The following is a 22,196-nucleotide window of genomic DNA, read 5'->3' on the forward strand; positions in this document are numbered from 1 at the left end:
GCCATCTACCAAGAAGACATTTCAGGCTATCAATCAAGAGTAGCTAGCTTGTCACTAGGGTAGGGGGCACTATTTCTACCTCCGGATGAAGAACCTGCCCAAAGTAAACTGCCTGCTACTCAGGCCCAGAAGCTAGGATATGCATATAATTGGTAGATTTGGATAGAAAACACTCTAAAGTTTCCAAAACTGTTAAAATAATGTCTGTGAGTAGTATAACAGAACTGATATTGCAGGCGAAAACCTGAGAAAAATCCATCCAGGAAGTGGGATTTTGTAGTTTGTAGTTTTCTATTGAATGTAATTATAGTAGCCATTGATTTAGGACTCAAATTGCACTTCCTATGGCTTCCACTAGATGTCAACAGTCTTTAGAAATTGTTTCAGGCTTGTATTCTGAAAAATGAGGGAGTAAGACAACTTTGAATGAGTGGACACTGCAGTGTCCCAGAGGTTTTTTCATGCGCACGGCCGAGAGCACGCCTTTCTTGTTTTCCTTTTATATTGACGAAGCTATTGTCCGGTTGAAATGTTATTGATTATTATGACTAAAAACAACCTGAGGATTGATTATCATTTGGCATGTTTCTACGAACTTTACTGATACTTTTCGGATTTTTCATCTGTCTGTTGTGACTGCCTTTGAGCCTGTGGATTACTGAACGAAACGCGCAAACAAAATGAGGTTTTTGGATATAAAGAGGGACTTTATCGAACAAAATGAACATTTATTGAATGGGAGTAAATGGGAGTCTTGTGAGTGCAACCATATGAAGACCATTAAAGGTAAGTGATTACTTTTATCACTATTTCTGACTTGTGTAACTCCTCTACCTGGCTGGTAACTGTTTGTAATGATTTGTCTGCTGGGCGCTGTTCTCAGATAATCGCATGGTATGCTTTCGCCGTAAAGCCTTTTTGAAATCTGACACTGTGGTTGGATTTAACAACAAGTTAATCTTTAAACCGATGTATAACAGTTGTATGTTTTATGAATTTTTATAATGAGTATTTCTGTTTTTGAATTTGGCGCTCTGCAATTTCACTGGATGTTGGCCAGGTGGGACGGTAGTGTCCCACACCCCCTAGAGAGTTTAAATGGCGTGCCTGCTGGCAAGGTCGGTAGACTTTAGAAAAGCAAGCAATAACTAAAAAAAAGAAAAAATAGTCAGGTGGATAGAGACAGTTCAGGTGGTGTGCTTAGAGAAATGGAGAAAAATAGACATTTTTGACATAGAATTAAGCATAATGATTTTGGCTCTAGATTGCAGGAAAAAGCTGCTTCAGGTGTTTGAACAATACTAAATTCTCCACCGCCCAGCCATCCTCACGTACCTTTTTCCCCCTTTTCGGGGTGCATGACACCCCTGTTCAGTACATGTCTCATGTGAGGTCCAGAGGCTTGGTCTGCCTCATTTTACAGCTACTGTACAGTATAATCTTCTACTGTATAATGAGCATCTCTCACTGTCCCTTTAGTAGTTGGCAAGACTAGGCTAGTACAGCACAGTACAATCCATTGTCCAGCCCTACCTGGCTCGTGTCAGGTCGAGTGGCTTGGTCACAGCCTGCCTCATCTTACAACCGTTGAAGTAGAGCGAGTCACCGTGGGCGTGGGGAGAGAGCTGACCACACCCACTTCCCACCCCGCCACCCTGGATGAGTTGCCAGCTCTCCTCTGACATGCTGCCTGACTCAAAGTTATCCTTTATGGAGCTGGGTAGGTCACTGCCGGACAGGGAGCAGTCATCACCTGGGAGATGGAGGAGAGAAAGAAAGGGTGGTTTGTTTAGATTGTGGTGCTACAGAGTTGGGGTCCATTAAAGAATATATATATATATATATATATATATATATATATATATATATATATATATATATATATATATATATATTTGATTGAAAAGCAATGATGATTTGGAATTTCACTTTACTTCCATAATTGACTGAATTGAAATGGAATTGACCCCAACCGTATGGCGCTACATTTTAGATGAGACAGTAGGAACACTCCTAACATTTGAATGCATAAAGAATAAAGTTTAACCAATATGAATGCTAGCTGTCAGGTAAAGGGAACATTGTACTGGCCCCTATGGTTAGTGTTTGTGTGGTACTCAGTCAGACCCACCATGGTGTCCCTCGTCACAGATACAGACCACTCCGCTAGTACAGTAACCATGACCACTACACAGCCCTGGGCACGCCTCCCCAATGTACATGTGGTCCACCCCCCAGCCGTGACGCTCGCCAACGCCCTCCTTCTGGATCCAACGGAACTGCGTGGCACTGCAGGAGAAGGGTGAGAGTGTGAGAGAGATAAAGAGTTATAGAGCTGTGACAAGAAAGAGCGGAACTGAGAGAGATACCATTTACAGACACAAATGTTCCTCATAGAAGCTCGTTGATAACAGCCTTGATCACCCTTCAGACACAGAAATAAAATGCTGGTTCAGAAGCTTCCCTTCTCTTTCGGAGAACTGTTCTGCTCCTGCATGGAATGCTCACATTTAGTTACCCACAACAAACGTCATTAGCCAGTTTGTTACCTTGCTAGCTTAGTGAGTGGCAAAAGGCTAATTTGCAAAAGCGGTCCTACCCTGAGGAGACGTGGTCAGGCAGCTGGACAGTGACTCTGGTCCAGGTAGAGCTGTTGACAGGACTGTAGATGGTAGATTCATGGAACATGAAGGGAGAGCAGCCCACGTTGTTCACAGAGGAGGGAAGACACTCTGACTGGACCAGCTGCCATGAGTCAGACCTGGAGAGAAGAGAGGGTGGAGAGGGAAGAAAGAAAGGATTGTATTGTAAACTGCTCTAATCCTTAAATGTTGGAGGGGTGCCCTCCACCAAGGGCTGTCTCCAGCTCTCGCCATAGGTTATGGATGTGAATCAGATCTGGCCACTCCAAAAGAGTCCAGCATCTTTTATTGAACCGTTCCTGGGTGCTTTTAGATGTGGGTTTGAGGTCGTTGTCCTGCTGGAAGATCCACAATGTTCAATGGAGACCCTGTTTCTGGACACTGAGTTGAACATTGACTCAAAAACACCTGATAATCTGCTCATTTTATGATGCCTTGCATGTGTTCAAGGACTCCAGTACCAGAAGCAGCAAAGCAACCCCGCAGCATTACAAAACCTCCCCCATCTTCGATTGTAGGGAGGCTATTCTTTTCATTGAATGCTTCATTTGGTCGTCAGTAAACACAGCGTTGATCTGTATTGCCAAATTTACATTTACATTTTACATTTAAGTCATTTAGCAGACGCACTTATCCAGAGCGACTTACAAATTGGAAAGTTCATACATATTCATCCTGGTCCCCCCGTAGGAATTGAACCCTGGTCCCCCCGTGGGAATTGAACCCACAACCCTGGCGTTGCAAGCGCCATGCTCTACCAACTGAGCCACACGGGACCAAATAACTCTAATTTTGTTTAATTGGTCCACGTAAATGTTTTCCCAGGATTTAGGCTTGTTCAGTTGAGTTTGAGAAGTTCACGCTCACACACTTTTTCACTCATCATTTGCTGCTGCTACTCTGTTCTTTATTTTACTCTTATTATTATCTATCCTGATGTCTAGTCAATTTACCCTGCCTTCATGTACATACAGTGATTACAGAAAATATTCAAACCCCTTGACTTTTTCCACATTTTGTTACCTTACAGCATTATTCTAAAATGGATGACATTTATTTTTTTCCCGTCACCAATGCCCAATACAATGCCCAATAATCTCAAAGCAAAAACACGTTTTTAGATTTTTTTTGCAAATGTATTAAAAACAACAACTGAAATATTACATTTACGTAAGTATTCAGACCTTTTACTCAGTACTTTGTTGAAACACCTTTGGCAGTGATTACAGCACATTGATCTGGTGCTGGTACTCCCTGTGTATAGCTACATTATTGTTTATTTTATTTTACTCGTTTTGTGTTTCTATTTTATTTTTAAACTATATATCGTTAGGAAAGGCTCGTAAGCATACATTTCACCGTATAGTCTACACCAGTTGTATTCGGTGCATATTACAAATACAATTTTATTCAATTTTTTTGATTTTATTTGAAAAACAGTAGCTCTGTTGAAGGTTGTGGGTCTGCATTCAGAACAACAACCCCAAACACTCGTCAAAAGCACCCTGGAACGTTTCAAGAAACTGGAGTGGCCAGTGAAGAGTCCAGGTCTGAATCCCACCCATAACCTATGGCGAGAGCTGAAAACAGCAGTTGGTGGAGTGCACCCCTCCAACCTGGAAGGATTAGAGCAGATTCTGCACAAAAAAAGTGCTAGCTCCGGGGTGCCAATAATTATGTCCAAGCCGTTTGTCTTCATTTTCTAAATTAAAATTGTAAACTTAAATGTACAAAAATAAAATCCAATAACATGGTGTCCTATACAAATCCTATACAAATTTGAGAAGGAATAGGGAATTATTTAAGAAAATGGAAGGGTGCCAATATATTTGTCCCAGCACTGTAAGTTAGGACATAGGAAGAAATCTCTCCTACCTGGCATCCTTCCTGTACTGCAGCAGGACAGAATGGTGGTCTTCACAGCTGTCTGCCTCACAGCCCACCACAATCTACATACAGCGAGACAGAGAGAGCCACAAGTAAGTTGTGGGGTTCCACAGGGATCGATTCTTGGACCTCTATGTTTGTAGATTATGATAATAATTTTAAACTGCCAAATGTAGCCATGTTGTAAATGCTAAGAGGTAGCACCTTGAACTATAGAATTTAGCCAGTCTATAAGTGCTCGAACGATACCTTGAACTGTAGGATGTATCCAGGCTGTACTATAAGCTCTCGGGTGGCTAGGATGTTGTGTGTTTTGTCCTGGTTCTTGTTGGGCCAGTAGAGGTGGAAGGATGGGTTGCCACAAAATCCAGCCGTACGCACCGCGTTGGGATAGAAGCTCCAGCTCTCCTCATGGGACACACCCTCTGGGAGAGAGAGAGAGAGAGAGGATCCAGAAGATTTCAGAATATTATTCAAGAGAGATAAGGAGAGTAAAATGGCAAGCTTAAGACACCTTCACAATCAACAACAGGACAAAACAGAGCCCAGATTCATCTTTACGCTTTCACCTCCCATTCCATGTCAGAGGTGTTTCAGCACAAACTATCTACCATCATCAAAGATGTCCAGCAGGGTGGAGGAATTGATGTTATGTTTTGTTATCCTATATTACGTTATGCTATGCTGTGTTTACCGTCATCGAAGGTGTCGAGCAGGGTGGAGGGGTTGATGTCAGACCCTCCCACCAGGATGTTGTCTACAGCCCACTGAGCACGCTCCAGCCCGGGTGATGCCAGACCGGAGGAGACAGAGAAGGGCTGCCACCATCGCAGCCGTGTGGTGTTAGACAGCGCCCCCTCTGGTAAAACAATGTAATCACGCCTCACAGACACGTACTTCAGATAGTCCATCTCATGAAGCAGGGTCCAGGACACACCTGGGGGGGGTATGAATGAAATCTCAGGGGGGGAAAAAATCCTCTATTTTTCATCAGTGTACTAAAGATTACATCTACTACAAACGAAACTTTCCATCAGTTTACTACTGTTTCGTACAGTTTATGACAGTTTACCTCCGTCTTTGGAGTAGTCCAGGAGCACTCCCTCTTTGCGACAGGTAGGGCGATGGCACATGGTCATGTTGTCTTCACTTCCTATCCTGGCCCAGTACTCTACAAACCTGATCATAAACCACAGTTCATACAGCCATTAACAGTGGAATACTGATGGCGGGACTCAAACACAGTGTGTGTGTGTGTGTGTGAAGCATTTCCAGCGATAGTGATCTTAGCGAACATATGGGAAAAACAATATATCTTATGAAAAGTTTGAGTGGTAGTAGGAACCGAAAGGGAATGTTATAACAAAATCCTGTGTCGTTGACAGACTTTTGATCAGTAGAGGTACTAACTTGGCTCCTCTGAGGTCGAGGTCAGCGGTGACGGCCTGCCTGGCGTCTGCTCCTGCAAAGTACAAAGCGGTCCCCTCCACCAGAACCCCACAATCAGTGCAGGGGCGACCCCCCTCCAACACCTGCCACTGAGGGCCCGGCAGCCCCTCCCAGTCAAAACGCTCCTTCAGAGATGTCTGGGGAAATAGAATAGAATAGATACTTTATTGTCCATAGTATGGACATTTGTCTTCTGCCCTTTTCCCAACACCCCCTGACACACACAAACGTTCCGAGCCAGATAATCTGCCATGGTGCAGAATCCCTAGGGGGAGGGCAACGTAATCGCATTTTGAATTGCATTGTTTTTGCTATGTGTACAAAATAAATGGTCCTTCAAGCTGGATAGGGACACTTTGTACGTCATTGTATGAAATGTGCTACATAAAGATTGATTAACTGATTGATACCTTGAGTGCAGTGCTGGCGTAGCAGCTGGGTCCGGTGAAGCCTGGTTCACAGATACATCGCTGGTCCAGACACTCTCCATGTCCCCCACAATGGCTGTCACACGCTGGCCCAATGTAGAAGTTCTCCACTGCCCACTGGGTATCACTGTGCTGCTGGTAGAACCGGAAACGCACCGGCCTGCAGAACAGAACACATAATGTAGGTTAAGAACCGACGTAGAAGTTCTCCACAGCCCACTGGATATCAGAGTGCTGAACCCAAAAAAATGCACCGCCATACACACAATACACACAGGATGGTCATAAAAATGAAGTGAGGCAAGACTTTTAAATGATCTTCCCGAGGCTGTTTTTTAAGGAAGCCTCCTTTCAACTGTAACTTGAGACAGTCCGAATGTCTTGAACCAAAAGAAAGTATTGGAGGAAGCAAGGAGAGAGTGTGCCAGCCAGGTTGACTATGTGTGTTTGTGTGTGCATGCTTACGTACACTACCAGTCAAAAGTTTGGACACATCTACTCATTCAAGGGTTTTTCTTTATTTTTTACTATTTTCTACATTGTAAAATAATAGTGAAGACATCAGAACTATGAAATAACACATATGGAATCATGTAGTAAGCACAAAAGTGTTAAAGAAATCAAAATTTGTTTTATATTTGAGATTCTTCTAAGTTGCCACCCTTTGCCTTGATGACAGCTTTGCACACTCCTGGCATTCTCTTAACCAGCTTCATGAGGTAGTCACCTATAATGCATTTCAATTAACAGGTGTACCTTGTTAAAAGTTCATTTGTGGAATTTCTTTCCTTCTTAATACATTTGAGCCAATCAGTTGTGTTGTGACAAGGTAGGGGTGGTATACAGAAGGTAGCCTTATTTGGCACAAGTCCATGTTATGGCAAGAACAGCTCAAATAAGCGAAGAGAAACGACAGTCCATCATTTCTTTAAAACACGGTCAGTCAATCCGTAAAATTTCAAGATCTTTAAAAAAGTTTCTTCATGTGCAGTTGCAAAAACCATCAAGTGCTACAATGAAACTGGCTCTCATGAGGACCACCACAGGAAAGGAAGACACAGAGTTACCTCTGCTGCAGAGGATAAGTTGATTAGAGTTACCAGTGTCAGAAATTGCAGCCCAAATAAATGCTTCACAGAGTTCAAGTAAGAGACACATCTCAACACTGTTCAGAGGAGGTGACACGCCATCCCGTCTGGTTTGCGCTTAGTGTGACTATCATTTGTTTTTCAACAGGACAGTTACCCAACACACCTCCAGGCTGTGTAAGGGCTATTTGACCAAGAAGGAGAATGATGGAGTGCTGTATCAGATGTCCTGGCCTCCATAATCACCCGACCTCAACCCAGTTGAGATGGTTTGGGATTAGTTGGACCGCAGAGTGAAGGAAAAGCAGCCAAAAAGTGCTCCGCAGATGTGGGAACTCCTTCAAGACTGTTGGAAAAGCATTCCAGGTGAAGCTGGTTGAGAGAATGCCAAGCGTGTGGAAAGCTGTCATCAAGGCAAAGGGTGGCTACTTCGAAGAATCTAAAATCAAAAATATATGTTGATTTGTTTAACACTTTTTTGCTTACTACATGATTTCATATGTGTTATTCCATTGTTTTGATGTCTCCACTATTATTCTACAATGTAGAAAATTGTACAAATAAAGAAAAATCCTGGAATGAGTAGATGTGTCCAAAGTTTTGACTGGTACTCTATGTGCATGTTTGTATTGTATGGATCAGGCTTGTCACTCACGTGTCTGCCAGGCTGTCCTTTAGGGGGTAGACGGCCCTTTTCCAACCCTGGGCAGGGAAGAAGACACTGGGCTGGGAGATCTGTCCTCCACAGCAGGGGTCAGCAGGGAGACACTGGGGCACCAGGTACCTCCAGGAGACACCGAAGTCCACAGAATACTGGACATGGACCTGATGCTCGGCATGGCGCTCCGGCACACTGCAGCCCACCACAATCTGTAGAGACACATGGACTTGCAAAAACATTACTTGTACATACACACATATCCTGTACTTTTGATCACAATATACACAAACACACCCAACCCCCCAAAAGACAGACACACACACACACACACACACACACACACACACACACACACACACACACACACACACACACACACACACACACACACACACACACACACACACACACACACACACACACACACACACACACACACACACCTAGCGGTTAATCTCATAACTGTCTAGGGAAGCAGGGGTGTTCAATGTCAGTCCTGGAGGGCCAAAACACTTCTGGCTTTCATCCTCTCCTAATCAGGAACTGATTCAGACCTGGGATACCAAGTGAGAGCAATTAACTAATAGGTAGAAACAAAAAAACAGAAGTGTTTCGGAATTGAACATCCCTGGTCTAGGGGGTAGGAACAGAGATTGTTACCTTGAACTGCATGACCCAGCCTTTGTCCGGGACGATGTCATGTGTGACTGCATACACCTCTCTGCCGTCATCATTACCACACACCATGACTCCGTCTGGAGAGCTACAGAACCTCTGAACCGCACAGTCCTCACTGAACAGCCAGTGATCACTCACTGAGAGAGAGGGAAGCAGGGGAGAGGGGTCAGAGAAAGGAAGAGGGAGAGAGAAAGTAAGCATCCATCTCATCAAACAAAATACCTTTTTTCAAATACCTTATTCGTTTTTTTCAAATACCTAGATTCAATAAATGTTCCTTCTGAAAGCAGTTGTATTTGATGCGGTCATTGCTTATTAGGATAGGATGAAACCTAATATGAGATGCGCAAACTCAACTCAACAATCAGACATGGGCAGTCAAGTCAGAATTGGGGCCTGTATGACTGAAAGATCCTCCCCCAACTGTGTATGTACCTGTAGTTGTGTATGTACCTGTGGTGGTGTATGTTGTGGTCTCGTCCAGATCCCCTGTGTATATACCTGAGGTGCTCTCCTCCTCTCCCTCATTCAACAGGCCTATCCTGCCCGTGGGGGTACCATCAGCGGGCGCTCTCTCGTGGTTAGGCAGCGCCACCCCTCCGAAGGTGTCAGAGATCTGTGCCCGCGGGTCGGAACCAGCGATTAGGACGTTATCCAGTGCCCAGTCACTGTGGTCGGACCCCTCGTGGGTCGGTTGCCACCAGCGCACACGCACACCCTCCTGACGGGCCGCATGGGGCAGCAGTACATTGACGAATCTACACATGACACACAGGTTAGGATTGGGAACATCTGATGTGAAAGAAGTGGACAGGTTAAAGCCAATTCCCAGTTACTGTATATCCTATTTTACTGTACTTCATTACTTGTAAGTCTATAAATACTCCTACTTTTTTCATGTGTGTTAAGCCTGACGAAGACCTTTGGGTAGAACATAAACCGTGGGAGCAATCAACAAAGTGTGCGTGTATCTATTTTTCATAAAAAAGGCCCACCCAGGCTTTCTGTACAGGTCGTAAAAGATCTCTGTCAACAGGATCCAGTTGATTCCACCATTCAGACTGAACTCCAGTAGTACACACTGGTTACGGTTGCTCGGCGGGGTCATGCAGCCATACATAAAGTAGAACTGGATGAACTCTGCGTTGGTCAGGTTCAGATCCACCGTCACCAGCTGACGACTGCAACTCTGTTGGAGAGAGAGACAGATACAAGAGAAAACATGGAGGTTAAAGAGATGAAGAGAGAGACACACCAGGTTTGGGCTCAATTTAATTTATGTATTAAAATGACAATTTAAATATTTTTAATTGAGGTGATAAAGAGAAAATCAAATTCAAGTAAAAATAGCAGTTTATTTGCAATAAGGAATTTTCTGTTATTAAATTGTAGTGTCAGCTCACTTCCCAAATTGAATTGTAATACATTCTAACCCTGATAACAACAGAGAGGGGGGGGGGGGGGCAATGCAAATAGTCTGGGTAGCCATTTGATTAGGTGTTCAGGAGTCTTATGGCTTGGGGGTAGAAGCTGTTTAGAAGCCTCTTGGACCTAGACTTGGCACTCCGGTACCGCTTGCCGTGCAGTAGCAGAGAGAACAGTCTATGACTAGGGTGGCTGGAGTCTTTGACAATTTTTAGGGCCTTCCTCTGACCGCCTGGTATAGAGGTCCTGGATGGCAGGAAACTTGGTCCCAGTGATGTACTGGGCTGTTCGTGCTACCCTCTGAAGTGCCTTGTGGTCAGAGGCCGAGCAGTTGCCATACCAGGCAGTGATGCAACCAGTCAGGATGTTCTCGATGGTGCAGCTGTAGAACCTTTTGAGGATCTGAGGCCCCATGCAAAATCTTTTCAGTCTCCTGGGGGGGAATAGGTTTTGTCGTGCCCTCTTCACGACTGTCTTGGTGTGCTTGGACCATGTTAGTTTGTTGTTGATGTGGACACCAAGGAACTTGAAGCTCTCAACCTGCTCCAGTGCTGCCCTGTCGATGAAAATGGGGTCGTGCTCGTTCCTCTTTTTCCTGTAGTCCACAATCATCTCCTTTGCCTCCTTTGGCAGTAGTCAATGAACAGCATTCTCACATAGGTGTTCCTTTTGTCCAGCTGGGAAAGGGCAGTGTGGAGTGCAATAGAGATTGCATCATCTGTGGATCTGTTGGGGCGGTATGCAACTTGGAATGGGTCTAGGGTTTCTGGGATAATGGTGTTGATGGGAGCCATGACCAGCCTTTCGAAGCACTTCATGGCTACAGATGTGAGTGCTACGGGTCAGTAGTTGTTTAGGCAGGTTACCTTAGTGTTCTTGGGCACAGGCACTATGGTGGTCTGCTTAAAACATGTTGGTTTTACAGACTCGGACAGGGAGAGGTTGAAAATGTCAGTGAAGACACTTGCCAGTTGGTCAGCACATGCTCGCTCACAGTCTTCCAGAACAGCTGGTTTCAGTGTTATTTGCCTCAAAGCGAGCATAGAAGTAGTTAAGCTCCTCTGGTAGGCTCGTGTCACTGGGCAGTTCTCGGCTGTGCTTCCCTTTGTAGTCAGTAATGCTTTGCAAGCCCTGCCACATCCGACGAGCGTCAGAGCCAGTGTAGTACAATTCGATCTTACTCCTGTATTGATGCTTTGCCTGTTTGATGGTTCATCGGAAAGGCATAGCGGGATTTCTTATAAGCTTCCTGGTTAGAGTCCAAGTCCCGCTCCTTGAAAGCGGCAGCTCTAGCCTTTAGGTCAGTGCGGATGTTGCCTGTAATCCATGGCGTCTGGTTTGTGTATGTACATACAGTCACTGTTGTGATGACGTCATCAATGCAGTTAGTGATTAAGCCAATGACTAATGTGGTGTACTCCTCAATGCCATCCTAAGAATCCCTGAACTTATTCCAATCTGTGCTAGCTAAACAGTCCTGTAGCTTAGCATCTGCTTCATCTGACCACTTTTTTATTGATCTAGTCACTGGTGCTTCCTGCTTTAATTTTTGCTTGTAAGCAGGAATCAGGAGGATAGAATTATGGTCAGATTTGCCAAAATGAGGGCGAGGGAGAGCTTTGTATGCATCTCCATGTGTGGAGTCAAGGTGGTCCAGAGTTTTTTCCCCTCTGGTTGCACATGTAACATGCTGATAGAAATTTGGTAAAACGGATTTAAGTTTCCCTGCATTAAAGTCCCCGGCAACTAGGAGCTCCGCTTATGGGTGAGCGTTTTCTTGTTTGCTTATGCCGGAATACAGCTCATTCAATGCTGTCTTACTGTAGTGCTAGCGTCTATCTGTGGTGGTATGTAAACAGCTACGAAGAATACATATGAAAACTCTCTCTGTAGGTAGTGTGGTCTACAGGCACAATGGATTGATAGATAGGCACTGATCCCGCTGAAGTGTATCTGTGGTGGTATGTAAACAGCTACGAAGAATACATATGAAAACTCTCTCTGTAGGTAGTGTGGTCTACAGGCACAATGGATTGATTGATAGGCACTGACCCCGCTGAAGTGCAGTGCAGCCCCAGATGCCACGGCCCCACACACAGTGCTGAGCTTTCCCCCGGTTACCAGGTGCCAGTGGCTAAGAGAGGGGGCCCGGCTGAAACTGTCCTTCAGCTGGGAGGGCAGGGGGGCCACAGGCTCATCACAGTACTCGCCTTCCCACTCTGGGTCACACCTACATGGGGGACGAGAGGTGAGAGAAAGGGGTAAGGAGGTTTTTGAATGGCCTCTCAGGTTGCTGTGTGTGACATTGTTGTTACGGATGTCGGGACTACTACTTCAACATGGCAATGGAACACCACATTCGTGTCTGTAATTATTCTTTCATGCTGGTGTGTTATTGAAATATCAGTCACTCACACACAGGAGCTCTGCTGGCAGCGTCCATGTCCGGAGCACATGTCGGAGCAGCCGTCGCCGATGTAGAGGTTGTCCAGAGCCCAGGTCTGCTGCTTGTCAAATGGAGCCTGCTGGAACCAACGGAACCGCGTAGCTGCAGACCTGCAGATACATTTTAATGACATAATACAACTCGTACCAACATTTAAAGCTGTTTAGACAGTGATTTTGAAGAATAACAACCTCGGTTTGGTTTGGCAGTCAAACAACGTGTAACTGACCTGGCGTAGGTGGGAATGGGCAGAGTGACTCGGCCCCACTTGTTGTATATGTCTGCCACCAGCAGTCTCTGTAGGGTGTAGGAGGAGCAGTCTTGACTGGTGGGGAGACAGTCACGCACCAGAGGCTGCCAGTGCAGACCCAGGTCCAGAGAATACTCAAGCTCAATGGCTGTGATGGACAAGGGTACAGAAAGACGCATAAATCAAATCGAATGTTATTAGTCGCATACACATGTGTAACCTTTATTTAACTAGGCAAGTCAGTTAAGAACAAATTCTTCTTTACAATGACGGTCTACACCGGCCAAACCTGGACGACACTGGAAAAATTGTGTTCCGCCCCATGGGACTACAAATCACGGCCGGTTGTGATACAGCCTGTATTCGAACCAGGGTGTCTGTAGTGACGCCTCAAGCCCGGAGATGCAGTGCCTTAGTCCGCTGTGCCAAACAGGAGCAGCGGAAAATATTCAGACCGCTTCCCTTCTTCCACATTTTGTTATTTTGCAGCCTTATTCTAAAATTGTATTAAAAACATTTTATCTCTTATCAATCTACACAATACCCCATAATGACAAACTGAAAACAGGTTTTTAGAAATGTTTTAAAATGTATAAAAAATTTAAAACAGATATCTTGTTTGCATAAGTATTCAGACCCTTCGATATGAGACTCAAAATTGAGCTCAGGTGCATCCTGTTTCCATTGATCATCCCTGAAGAGTTTCTACAACTTGATTGGAGTCCGCCTGTGGTAAATTAAATTGATTGGAGATAATTTGGAAAAGCACACACCTGTCTATATAAGGTCCCACAGTTGACAGTGCATGTCATAGCAACAACCAAGCCATGAGGTGGAAGGAATTGTCGGTTAAGCTCCGAGACAGGATTGTATCGAGGCACAGATCTGGGGAAGGGTACCAAAAAATGTCTGCAGCATTGAAGGTCCACAAGAACACAGTGGTCTCCATCACTCTTAAATGGAAGGAGTTTGGAACTACCAAAATTCTTCCTAGAGCTGACTGCCCGGCCAAACTGAGCAATCGGCGGTGAAGGGTTTTGGTCAGGGACGTGACCAAGAACGCGATGGTGACTCTGATAGTGCTCCAGAGTTCCTCTGTGGAGACGGGAGAACTTTCCTGGAGGACAACTATCTTTGCAGCACTCCATCAATCAGGCCTTTATGGTAGAGTGGCCAGACAGAAACCACTCCTCAGTAAAAGGAATATGACAGCCCGCTTGGAGTTTGCTAAAAGGCACCTAAAGGACCATTTGAAACAAGATTCTCTGATAAAACCAACATTGAACTCTTTGGCCTGAATGCCAAGCGTCACGTCTGGAGGAAACCTGGCACCCATCCCTACGGTGAAGCATGATGGTGGTGGCAGCATCATACTGTAGGGATGTTTTTCAGTGGCAGGGACAGGGAGATTAGTCAGGATCGAGGGAAAGATGAACCGAGGAAAGTACAGAGAGATCCTTTTATGAAAAATCCTCGGAAGATGAAAATCTTCTCAAGAGCACTCAGGACCTCAGAATGGAAGGTTTACCTTCCAACAGGACAGCGAACCTACCCACACAGCCAAGATAATGCAGGAGTGGCTTCGGGACAAGTCTTGAGTTGCCGAGCCAGAGCCCAGTCTTGAACCCTATCAAACATGTCTGGAGAGACCTGAAAATAGCTGTGTAGCAAAGCTCCCCATCCAACCTGACAGAGCTTGAGAGGATCTGCAGAGAAGAATGGAAATAAACTCCACAAATACAGGTATGCCAAGCTTGTAGCGTCACACCCAAGAAGACTTGAGGCTGTAATCGATGCCAAAGGTGCTTCAACAAAGTACTGAGTAAAGGGTCTGAATAGTTTTGTAAATGTGATTTCTTATTTTTTAAATAATTTTTTACAATTCCCCAAACATTTTAAAACCTGTTTTTACTTTGTCTTTATGGGGTATTATGTGTAGATTGATCGGGGGGGAACAATTTAATCAATTTCAGAATAAGGTTGTAACATAACAAAACATGGAAAAAGTCAAGGGGTCTGAATACTTTTGACGATGTTACCATGGGCATAGGTAACAGCTAATGTTCCTAGCTCCAACAGTTTGGTAAAACATAAGAGGTCTGGTAAAGGTATACTATATATATATATATACACACTACCGTTTAAAAGTTTGGGGTCACTTAGAAATGTCCTTGTTTTTGAAAGAAAAGCAAATTTCTTGTCCATTTAAATAACATCAAATTGATCAGAAATACAGTGTAGACATTGATAATTGATGAACTTTTTGACTTTTCATCTGCTCGCACGTCATGAATTTGGATTTGTGATCTCAAGGCGCAAACAAAAATGAGGTATTTGGAAATAAATGATGAACTTTATCGAACAAATCAAACATTTATTGTGGATCTGGGATTGCATTCTGATGAAGATCATCAAAGGTAAGTGAATATTTATAATGCTATTTCTGAATTCTGTTGACTACACAACATGGCGGATATCTGTTTGGCTTGTTTTGGTCTCTGAGCGTTGTACTCAGATTATTGCATGGTGTGCTTTTTCGGTAAAGCTTTTTTTAAATCTGACTCAGCGGTTGCATTAAGGAGAAGTTTATCTAAAGTTCCATGTATAACACTTGTATTTTCATCATTTATGATGAGTATTTCTGTACATTGATGTGGCTCTCTGCAAAATCACCAGATGTTTTTGGAACTACTGAACATAACGCGCCAATGTATAACAAAACATACATGTATTGTGTAACATGAAGTCCTATGAGTGTCATCTGATGAAGATCATCAAAGGTTAGTGACTCATTTTATCTCTATTTCTGCTTTTTGTGACTCCTCTTTTTGGTCGGAAAAATGGCTGTGTTTTTCTGTGACTTGGCGCTGACCTAACAATCGTTTGTGGTGCTTTCGGTATGTAAAAACTTGACTGGCCTGGACAGAGCCTTGACCTCAACCCCATTGAACACCTTTGGGATGAATTGGAAAGACAACTGCGAGCCAGGCCTAATCACCCAACATCAGTGCCCGACCTCACTTACCTAGACAGCATAGCCAGGGAACATTAATAAAAGCGAAAACAGCAATCAACAACAATCCTGAATGCTCACATTTTTACCTACTTTTCTTATAAAACTATTCTCTGACTACCTTGACAAAATAAATGTAACATATTCTGACTTACATTGACAACCTGTCAAATATATATATTTTGTGGCTCACCGTAGCAGGAGTTTGTGACAGAGCATGAAGCTGAGAAATCAAACTGTATGAAAGCATCTTGTCCCAGGCTGATGTCTGTGGTGACAGCGTAGCGCGTGTTGGACTTCTCTATGAAAGCGAAGGCTGCCCCGTCAGAACCACACACGGGCATGCGGGTACCCCCGGGGTGGAGCAGCCAGGAACGCACGTCCATAGAGGAGAAGTCGTCTTCTAAAGGACCCCAGCCACTGGCACTGCCACCCACCACCACCTGGCAGAGTAGAGAGACATAGGTTCGTGTCATATGCGTGATACTGTATTTGATAAAGATGGACAGATTGAAGGATGGATGAATAAGTGGATGAACATATATTTTTATTTATTTTTATATATATATATATATATATATATATATATATATATATATTCACCTTTATTTAACCTGTTTGGGCTGTAGGGGCAGTATTGAGTAGCCTGGATAAAAGGTGCCCATTTCAAACGGCCTCGTACTCAATTCTTGCTCGTACAATATGCATATTATTATTACTATTGGATAGAAAACACTCTCTAGTTTCTAAAACCGTTTGAATTATATCTGTGAGTAAAACAGAACTCATTTTGCAGCAAACTTCCTGACAGAAAGTGGAAAATCTGAAATCGATGCTCTGTTCTAGGGCCTGCCTATAAATGTGCTTGATATGTATTAGTATACATGCACTTCATACGCCTTCCACTAGATGTCAACAGGCAGTGAGAGAAGAAATGGAGTGTATATCTTGATCTGAGGTCGAATAAGAGCTATTGGCATGACGTGACACCAATTTCCTGTTTTCTGGAAGGCGCGAGAAGGGACCGGGTATTGCCTTCTGAAAAGCTGTCGTTATAGACGGCTAATATCTCCGGCTTTGATTTTATTTGATAAATGTGACAATATCATCGTAAAGTATGTTTTTTCAATATAGTTTTAACTTCTTATGGCTGCAAGGGGCAGTATTGAGTAGCCTGATAAAATGTGTCCATTTCAAACAGCCTCGTACTCAATTCTTGCTCGTACAATATGCATATTATTATTACTATTGGATAGAAAACACTCTCTAGTTTCTAAAACCGTTTGAATTATTTCTCTGAGTGAAACAGAACTCATTCTGCAGCACTTTTCCTGACCCGGAAGTTCAAAGTCTGAAATCGATGCTCTCTTCCTCTTCCTGCCTATAAATGGGCACAAGAGCTATTAGTATACATGCACGTCATACACCTTCCTCTGGGTGTCAAGAAGGCTGTGAGAGAAGAAATGAGGTGATTATCTCGATCTGGGATGGAATAAATCCTCTTGGAATGACGTGTACCCAATTTCCGGTACTCTGAAGAGCGCGATTTGGACAGTGGGGTTGCCTTTTGTTTTGCTGACGTTATAGGCGACTATTATTTCCGGCTTTGATTTTATTTGATACATGTCACCATATCATCGTAAAGTATTTTTTTCAATATAGTTTCATCAGATTATTGAAATTTTTTCGGGAGTTTTGCCGTGTTCCGTTCTCTTCCGTTTGTTTACATGGAGAGATCCGTGCAACCCGGCTAGCGCGCTTGCTAAATGGAGAGAGAAAGTTGCCATTCTGAATCCAAACGACGACTCATCTGGACAAAGGACACCTTGTTCAACATTCTGATGAAAGATCAGCAAAAGTAAGACCCATTTTATGATGTTGTTTCTTATATCTGTCGTAGTCGCCGGCGCCCAAGTGTTTCTGGCTATTGTGCTAAGCTAATATAACGCTACATTTTGTTTTCGCTGTAAAACACTTAATAAATCGGAAATATTGTCTGGCATCACAAGATGCCTGTCTTTCATTTGCTGTACACTATGTATTTTTCAGAAATGTTTTATGATGAGTAATTAGGTATTTGATGTTGGTGTGTGTAAATATTATGGCTGCTTTCGGTACAATTTCTGAATGTAGCTGCAATGTAAACTATGATTTATACCTGAAATATGCAAATTTTTCAAAAAAAACATATGCTATACAATAAATATGTTATCAGACTGTCATCTGATGAGGTTGTTTCTTGGTTAGTGGCTATTTATATCTTTATTTGGCCGAATTTGTGATAGCTACTGATGGAGTCAAAAACTGATGGAGTAATAAAAGTGGAGTCTTTTGCTAGCGTGGTTAGCTAATAGATTTACATATTTTGTCTTCCCTGTAAAACATTTTAAAAATCGAACATGTTGGCTGGATTCACGAGATGTGTACCTTTCATATGCTGTATTGGACTTGTTAATGTGTGAAAGTTAAATATTAAAAAATATATATCTTTTGAATTTCGCGCCCTGCACTTGAAGTGGCTGTTGTCATAAGTGTACCGACGTCGGGCTTGCACGCCAAACAGGTTAATAGATTATTGAAATTTTTTCGGGACGTTAGGCGTTTTGCGTTGTCTGCGTTTGTTCACGAAGGAGAGCTTCGCGCCACTTGCTAGCTTTCCGTGCTAATTGACTGGAGAAGAGGACATTCTAAAACCAAACAACGATTGTTCCCGACAAAGGACCCCTTGTACAACATTCTGATGGAACATCATCAAAAGTAGGACCCATTTTATGATGTTATTTCATATATCTGTCTAACATGTGTACTATTAGTTTGCGCCCAGATTTTGGGCACTCTCTCGCTATAACGTAAGCTGGATGTTGTAATGAAGTTATTTTTAGAATTCTAACATGGCGATTGCATTAAGAACTAGTGTATCTATCATTTCCTATACAACATGTATTTTTTAGTAACGTTTATGAATAGTTATTTGGTCAGAATAGGTGAGTGTCATAAAAATATCCGGACATTCTGGGAAAAAGATGCTACGTTAGCACAATGTATAACCACTGATTTCAGCTCTAAATATGCACATTTTCAAACAAAACATAAGTGTATGTATAACCTGATGTTATAGGACTGTCATCTGATGAAGGTTAGTCAAAAATTATATATCTTTTGCTGGTTTGTTACGATCGCTAACTTTTGCTGCTGGTAAATGGCTTGTGTTTATGGCTATTGTGGTAAGCTAATATAATGCTATATTGTGTTTTCGCTGTAAAACACTTAAGAAATCGGAAATATTGGCTGGATTCACAAGATGCTTGTCTTTCATTTGCTGTACACCATGTATTTTTCAGAAATGTTTTATGATGAGTATTTAGGTATTTGACGTTGGTGTCTGTAATTACTCTGGCTGCTTCGGTGCTATTTGTGACGGTAGCTGTGATGGTAGCTGCAATGTAAAACTGATTTATAGTTCAAATATGCACATTTTTCGAACAAAACATAGATTTATTGTATAACATGTTATAAGACTGTCATCTGATGAAGTTGTTTCTTGGTTAGTTTGGTTGGTTCTTGGTTAGTTAGGTTGGTTTTGTGCATGCTACCTGTGCTGTGAAAAATGTCTGTCCTTTTTTGTATTTGGTGGTGAGCTAACATAAATATATGTGGTGTTTTCGCTGTAAAACATTTTAAAAATCGGACATGTTGGCTGGATTCACGAGATGTGTACCTTTCATATGCTGTATTGGACTTGTTAATGTGTGAAAGTTAAATATTTCTAAAAAATATCTTTTGAATTTCGCGCCCTGCACTTGAAGTGGCTGTTGTCATATTGTTGCCGGCTTCGGGCTTGCAGCAGGTAAGCTACTTGAGAAAAATTTCTCATTTACAACTGCGACCTGGCCAAGATAAAGCAAAGCAGTGCGACACAAATAACAACACAGAGTTACACATGGAATAAACAAGCGTACATTCAATAACACAATAGAAAAAAAAGACAGTGTATATACAGTGTGTGCAAATGGCATGAGGAGGTAAGGCAATAAATAGGCCATAGTAGCGAAGTAATTACAATTTAGCAAATTAGCACTGTAGTGATAGATAGATGTAGGTAAGGTGTTTCACCTGGTCAATAACCCATGGACTATAGAAGTGTCCATTCTCAGAGGGCTGCCACCAGCGTAGGCGCGTGGCGGAGGTACGGGCACGTAGAGGGATCTCCAGGGCCACGAGGCGAGCCTGGTTACTGCTGTTGAAGAAGAGGAAGTTGATGATGATTATGATGAAGGTAATGATTTATTGTATGCATTAGTAAATCATTTTTGCGTCATTAAGCATGTCAGTATAACACAAAACAACATTTACAGTACAGTGATGTGTCACGTCCTTATCTGTTTCACCTGTCTTTGTGATTATCTCCACCCCCCTCCAGGTATCGCCCATCTTCCCCATTATCCCCATTGTCCCCTGTGTAGTTATACCTGTGTTTTCTGTTTGTCTGTTGGTCTTGTTTGTCAAGCTTAACAGCGTTTGTCCTGTCAGCTCCTCTCTTTTCCCAGCCTCTCTTTTTCTCGACACGGTCTGCATCTGGGTCTTACCTTATCCTGATATGATGTACAGTGAGAGTTATGCTAACCTGTTGGAGAAGAAGAAGTCCTGCAGCAGGCCCCAGGTCAGAGCCCCGTCTACAGAGAACTGGAGCAGGACAGGCTGGGAGCGGGGGTCTGGGGAGGCCTTACCACAGCCCAGACGCAGGAAGAACTGAATAAACCTACAAAATATATACAGTTGAAGTCGGAAGTTTGCATACATACATACATACATACACTTTGGAGTCATTAAAACTTGTTTTCAACCACTCCACAAATTTCTTGTTAACGAACTATAGTTTTGGCAAGTCTGTTAGGACATCTACTTTGTGCATGACACAAGTAATTTTTCCAACAATTGTTACAGACAGATTATTACACTTATATTTCAAAGTATCACAATTCCAGTGGGTTAGAAGTTTACATACATTAAGTTGACTGTGCCTTTAAACAGCTTGGAAAATTCCAGAAAATTATGTAATGGCTTTAGAAGCTTCTGATAGGCTAATTGACATAATTTGAGCCAATTGGAGGTGTACCTGTGGATGTATTTCAAGGCCTACCTTCAAACTCCGTGCCTCTTTGCTTGATATCATGGGAAAATCAAAAGAAATCAGCCAAAACCTCAGAAAAAAAATTGTAGACCTCCGCAAGTCTAGTTCATCCTTGGGAGCAATTTCCAAACGCCTGAAGGTACCACGCTCATCTGTACAAACAATAGTACGCAAGTATAAACACCATGGGACCATGCAGCCGTCATACCGCTCAGGAAGGAGACGCGTTTTGTCTCCTAGAGATGAACATACTTTGGTGCGAAAAGTGCAAATCAATCCCAGAACAACAGCAAAGGACCCTGTGAAAATGCTGGAGGAAACAGGTATATAAGTAACTATATCCACAGTAAAACAAGTCCTATATCGACATAACCTGAAAGGCCGCTCAGCAAGGAAGAGGCCACTGCTCCAAAACCGCCATTAAAAAGCCAGACTACGGTTTGCAACTGCACATGGGGACAAAGATCGTACTTTTTGGAGAAATGTCCTCTGGTCTGATGAAACAAAAATAGAACTGTTTGGCCATAATGACCATCGTTACGTTTGGAGGAATAAGGGTGAGGCTTGCAAGCCGAAGAACACCATCCCAACCGTGAAGCACGGGGGTGGTAGCATCATGTTGTGGGGGTGCTTTGCTGCAGGAGGGGCTGGTGCACTTCACAAAATAGATGGCATCATGAAGCAGGAAAATTATGTGGATATATTGAAGCAACATCCCAAGACATCAGTCAGGAAGTTAAAGCTTGTTCGCAAATGGGTCTTCCAAATGGACAATGACCCCAAGCATACTTCCAAAGTTGTGGCAAAATGGTTTAAGGACAACAAAGTCAAGGTATTGGAGTGGCCATCACAAAGCCCTGACCTCAATCCCATAGAAAACATGTGGGCAGAACTGAAAAAGCGTGTGCCAGCAAGGAGGCCTACAAACCTGACTCAGTTACACCAGCTCTGTCAGGAGGAATGGGCCAAAAATCACACAACTTATTGTGGGATGCTTGTGGAAGGCTACCCGGAACATTTGACCCAAGTTAAACAATTTAAAGGCAATAATACCAAATACTAATTGAGTGTATGTAAACTTCTGACCCACTGGGAATG

General features: G+C 43.1%; 1 protein-coding gene across 2 annotated transcripts in view; it reads right to left on the minus strand.

Annotated features, from left to right (window-relative positions):
• The window catches only part of LOC129866600 (reelin-like), a 293,866-nt gene that overhangs the window by 7,507 nt on the left and 264,163 nt on the right, over positions 1 to 22,196 (minus strand). The window contains exons 46-64 of one of the 2 annotated variants that reach the window (XM_055939357.1): positions 20,592 to 20,726; positions 20,081 to 20,204; positions 16,161 to 16,410; positions 12,934 to 13,102; positions 12,674 to 12,814; positions 12,311 to 12,488; positions 9,829 to 10,022; positions 9,335 to 9,591; positions 8,816 to 8,970; positions 8,150 to 8,364; positions 6,389 to 6,566; positions 5,940 to 6,115; positions 5,602 to 5,708; positions 5,224 to 5,466; positions 4,779 to 4,954; positions 4,518 to 4,591; positions 2,600 to 2,761; positions 2,132 to 2,289; positions 1,534 to 1,753 (exon numbers count right to left, since the gene is read on the minus strand). In XM_055939357.1, the coding sequence (XP_055795332.1) occupies positions 1,534 to 1,753; positions 2,132 to 2,289; positions 2,600 to 2,761; positions 4,518 to 4,591; positions 4,779 to 4,954; positions 5,224 to 5,466; positions 5,602 to 5,708; positions 5,940 to 6,115; positions 6,389 to 6,566; positions 8,150 to 8,364; positions 8,816 to 8,970; positions 9,335 to 9,591; positions 9,829 to 10,022; positions 12,311 to 12,488; positions 12,674 to 12,814; positions 12,934 to 13,102; positions 16,161 to 16,410; positions 20,081 to 20,204; positions 20,592 to 20,726 (3,312 nt within the window). Of the gene's footprint in view, positions 1 to 1,533; positions 1,754 to 2,131; positions 2,290 to 2,599; positions 2,762 to 4,517; positions 4,592 to 4,778; positions 4,955 to 5,223; positions 5,467 to 5,601; positions 5,709 to 5,939; positions 6,116 to 6,388; positions 6,567 to 8,149; positions 8,365 to 8,815; positions 8,971 to 9,286; positions 9,592 to 9,828; positions 10,023 to 12,310; positions 12,489 to 12,673; positions 12,815 to 12,933; positions 13,103 to 16,160; positions 16,411 to 20,080; positions 20,205 to 20,591; positions 20,727 to 22,196 lie in introns of both variants that reach the window. The other variant, XM_055939356.1, reaches the window with a different exon arrangement.

Source organism: Salvelinus fontinalis, chromosome 12, assembly GCF_029448725.1.
Source record: "Salvelinus fontinalis isolate EN_2023a chromosome 12, ASM2944872v1, whole genome shotgun sequence".
NCBI classification, from domain to species: domain Eukaryota; kingdom Metazoa; phylum Chordata; class Actinopteri; order Salmoniformes; family Salmonidae; genus Salvelinus; species Salvelinus fontinalis.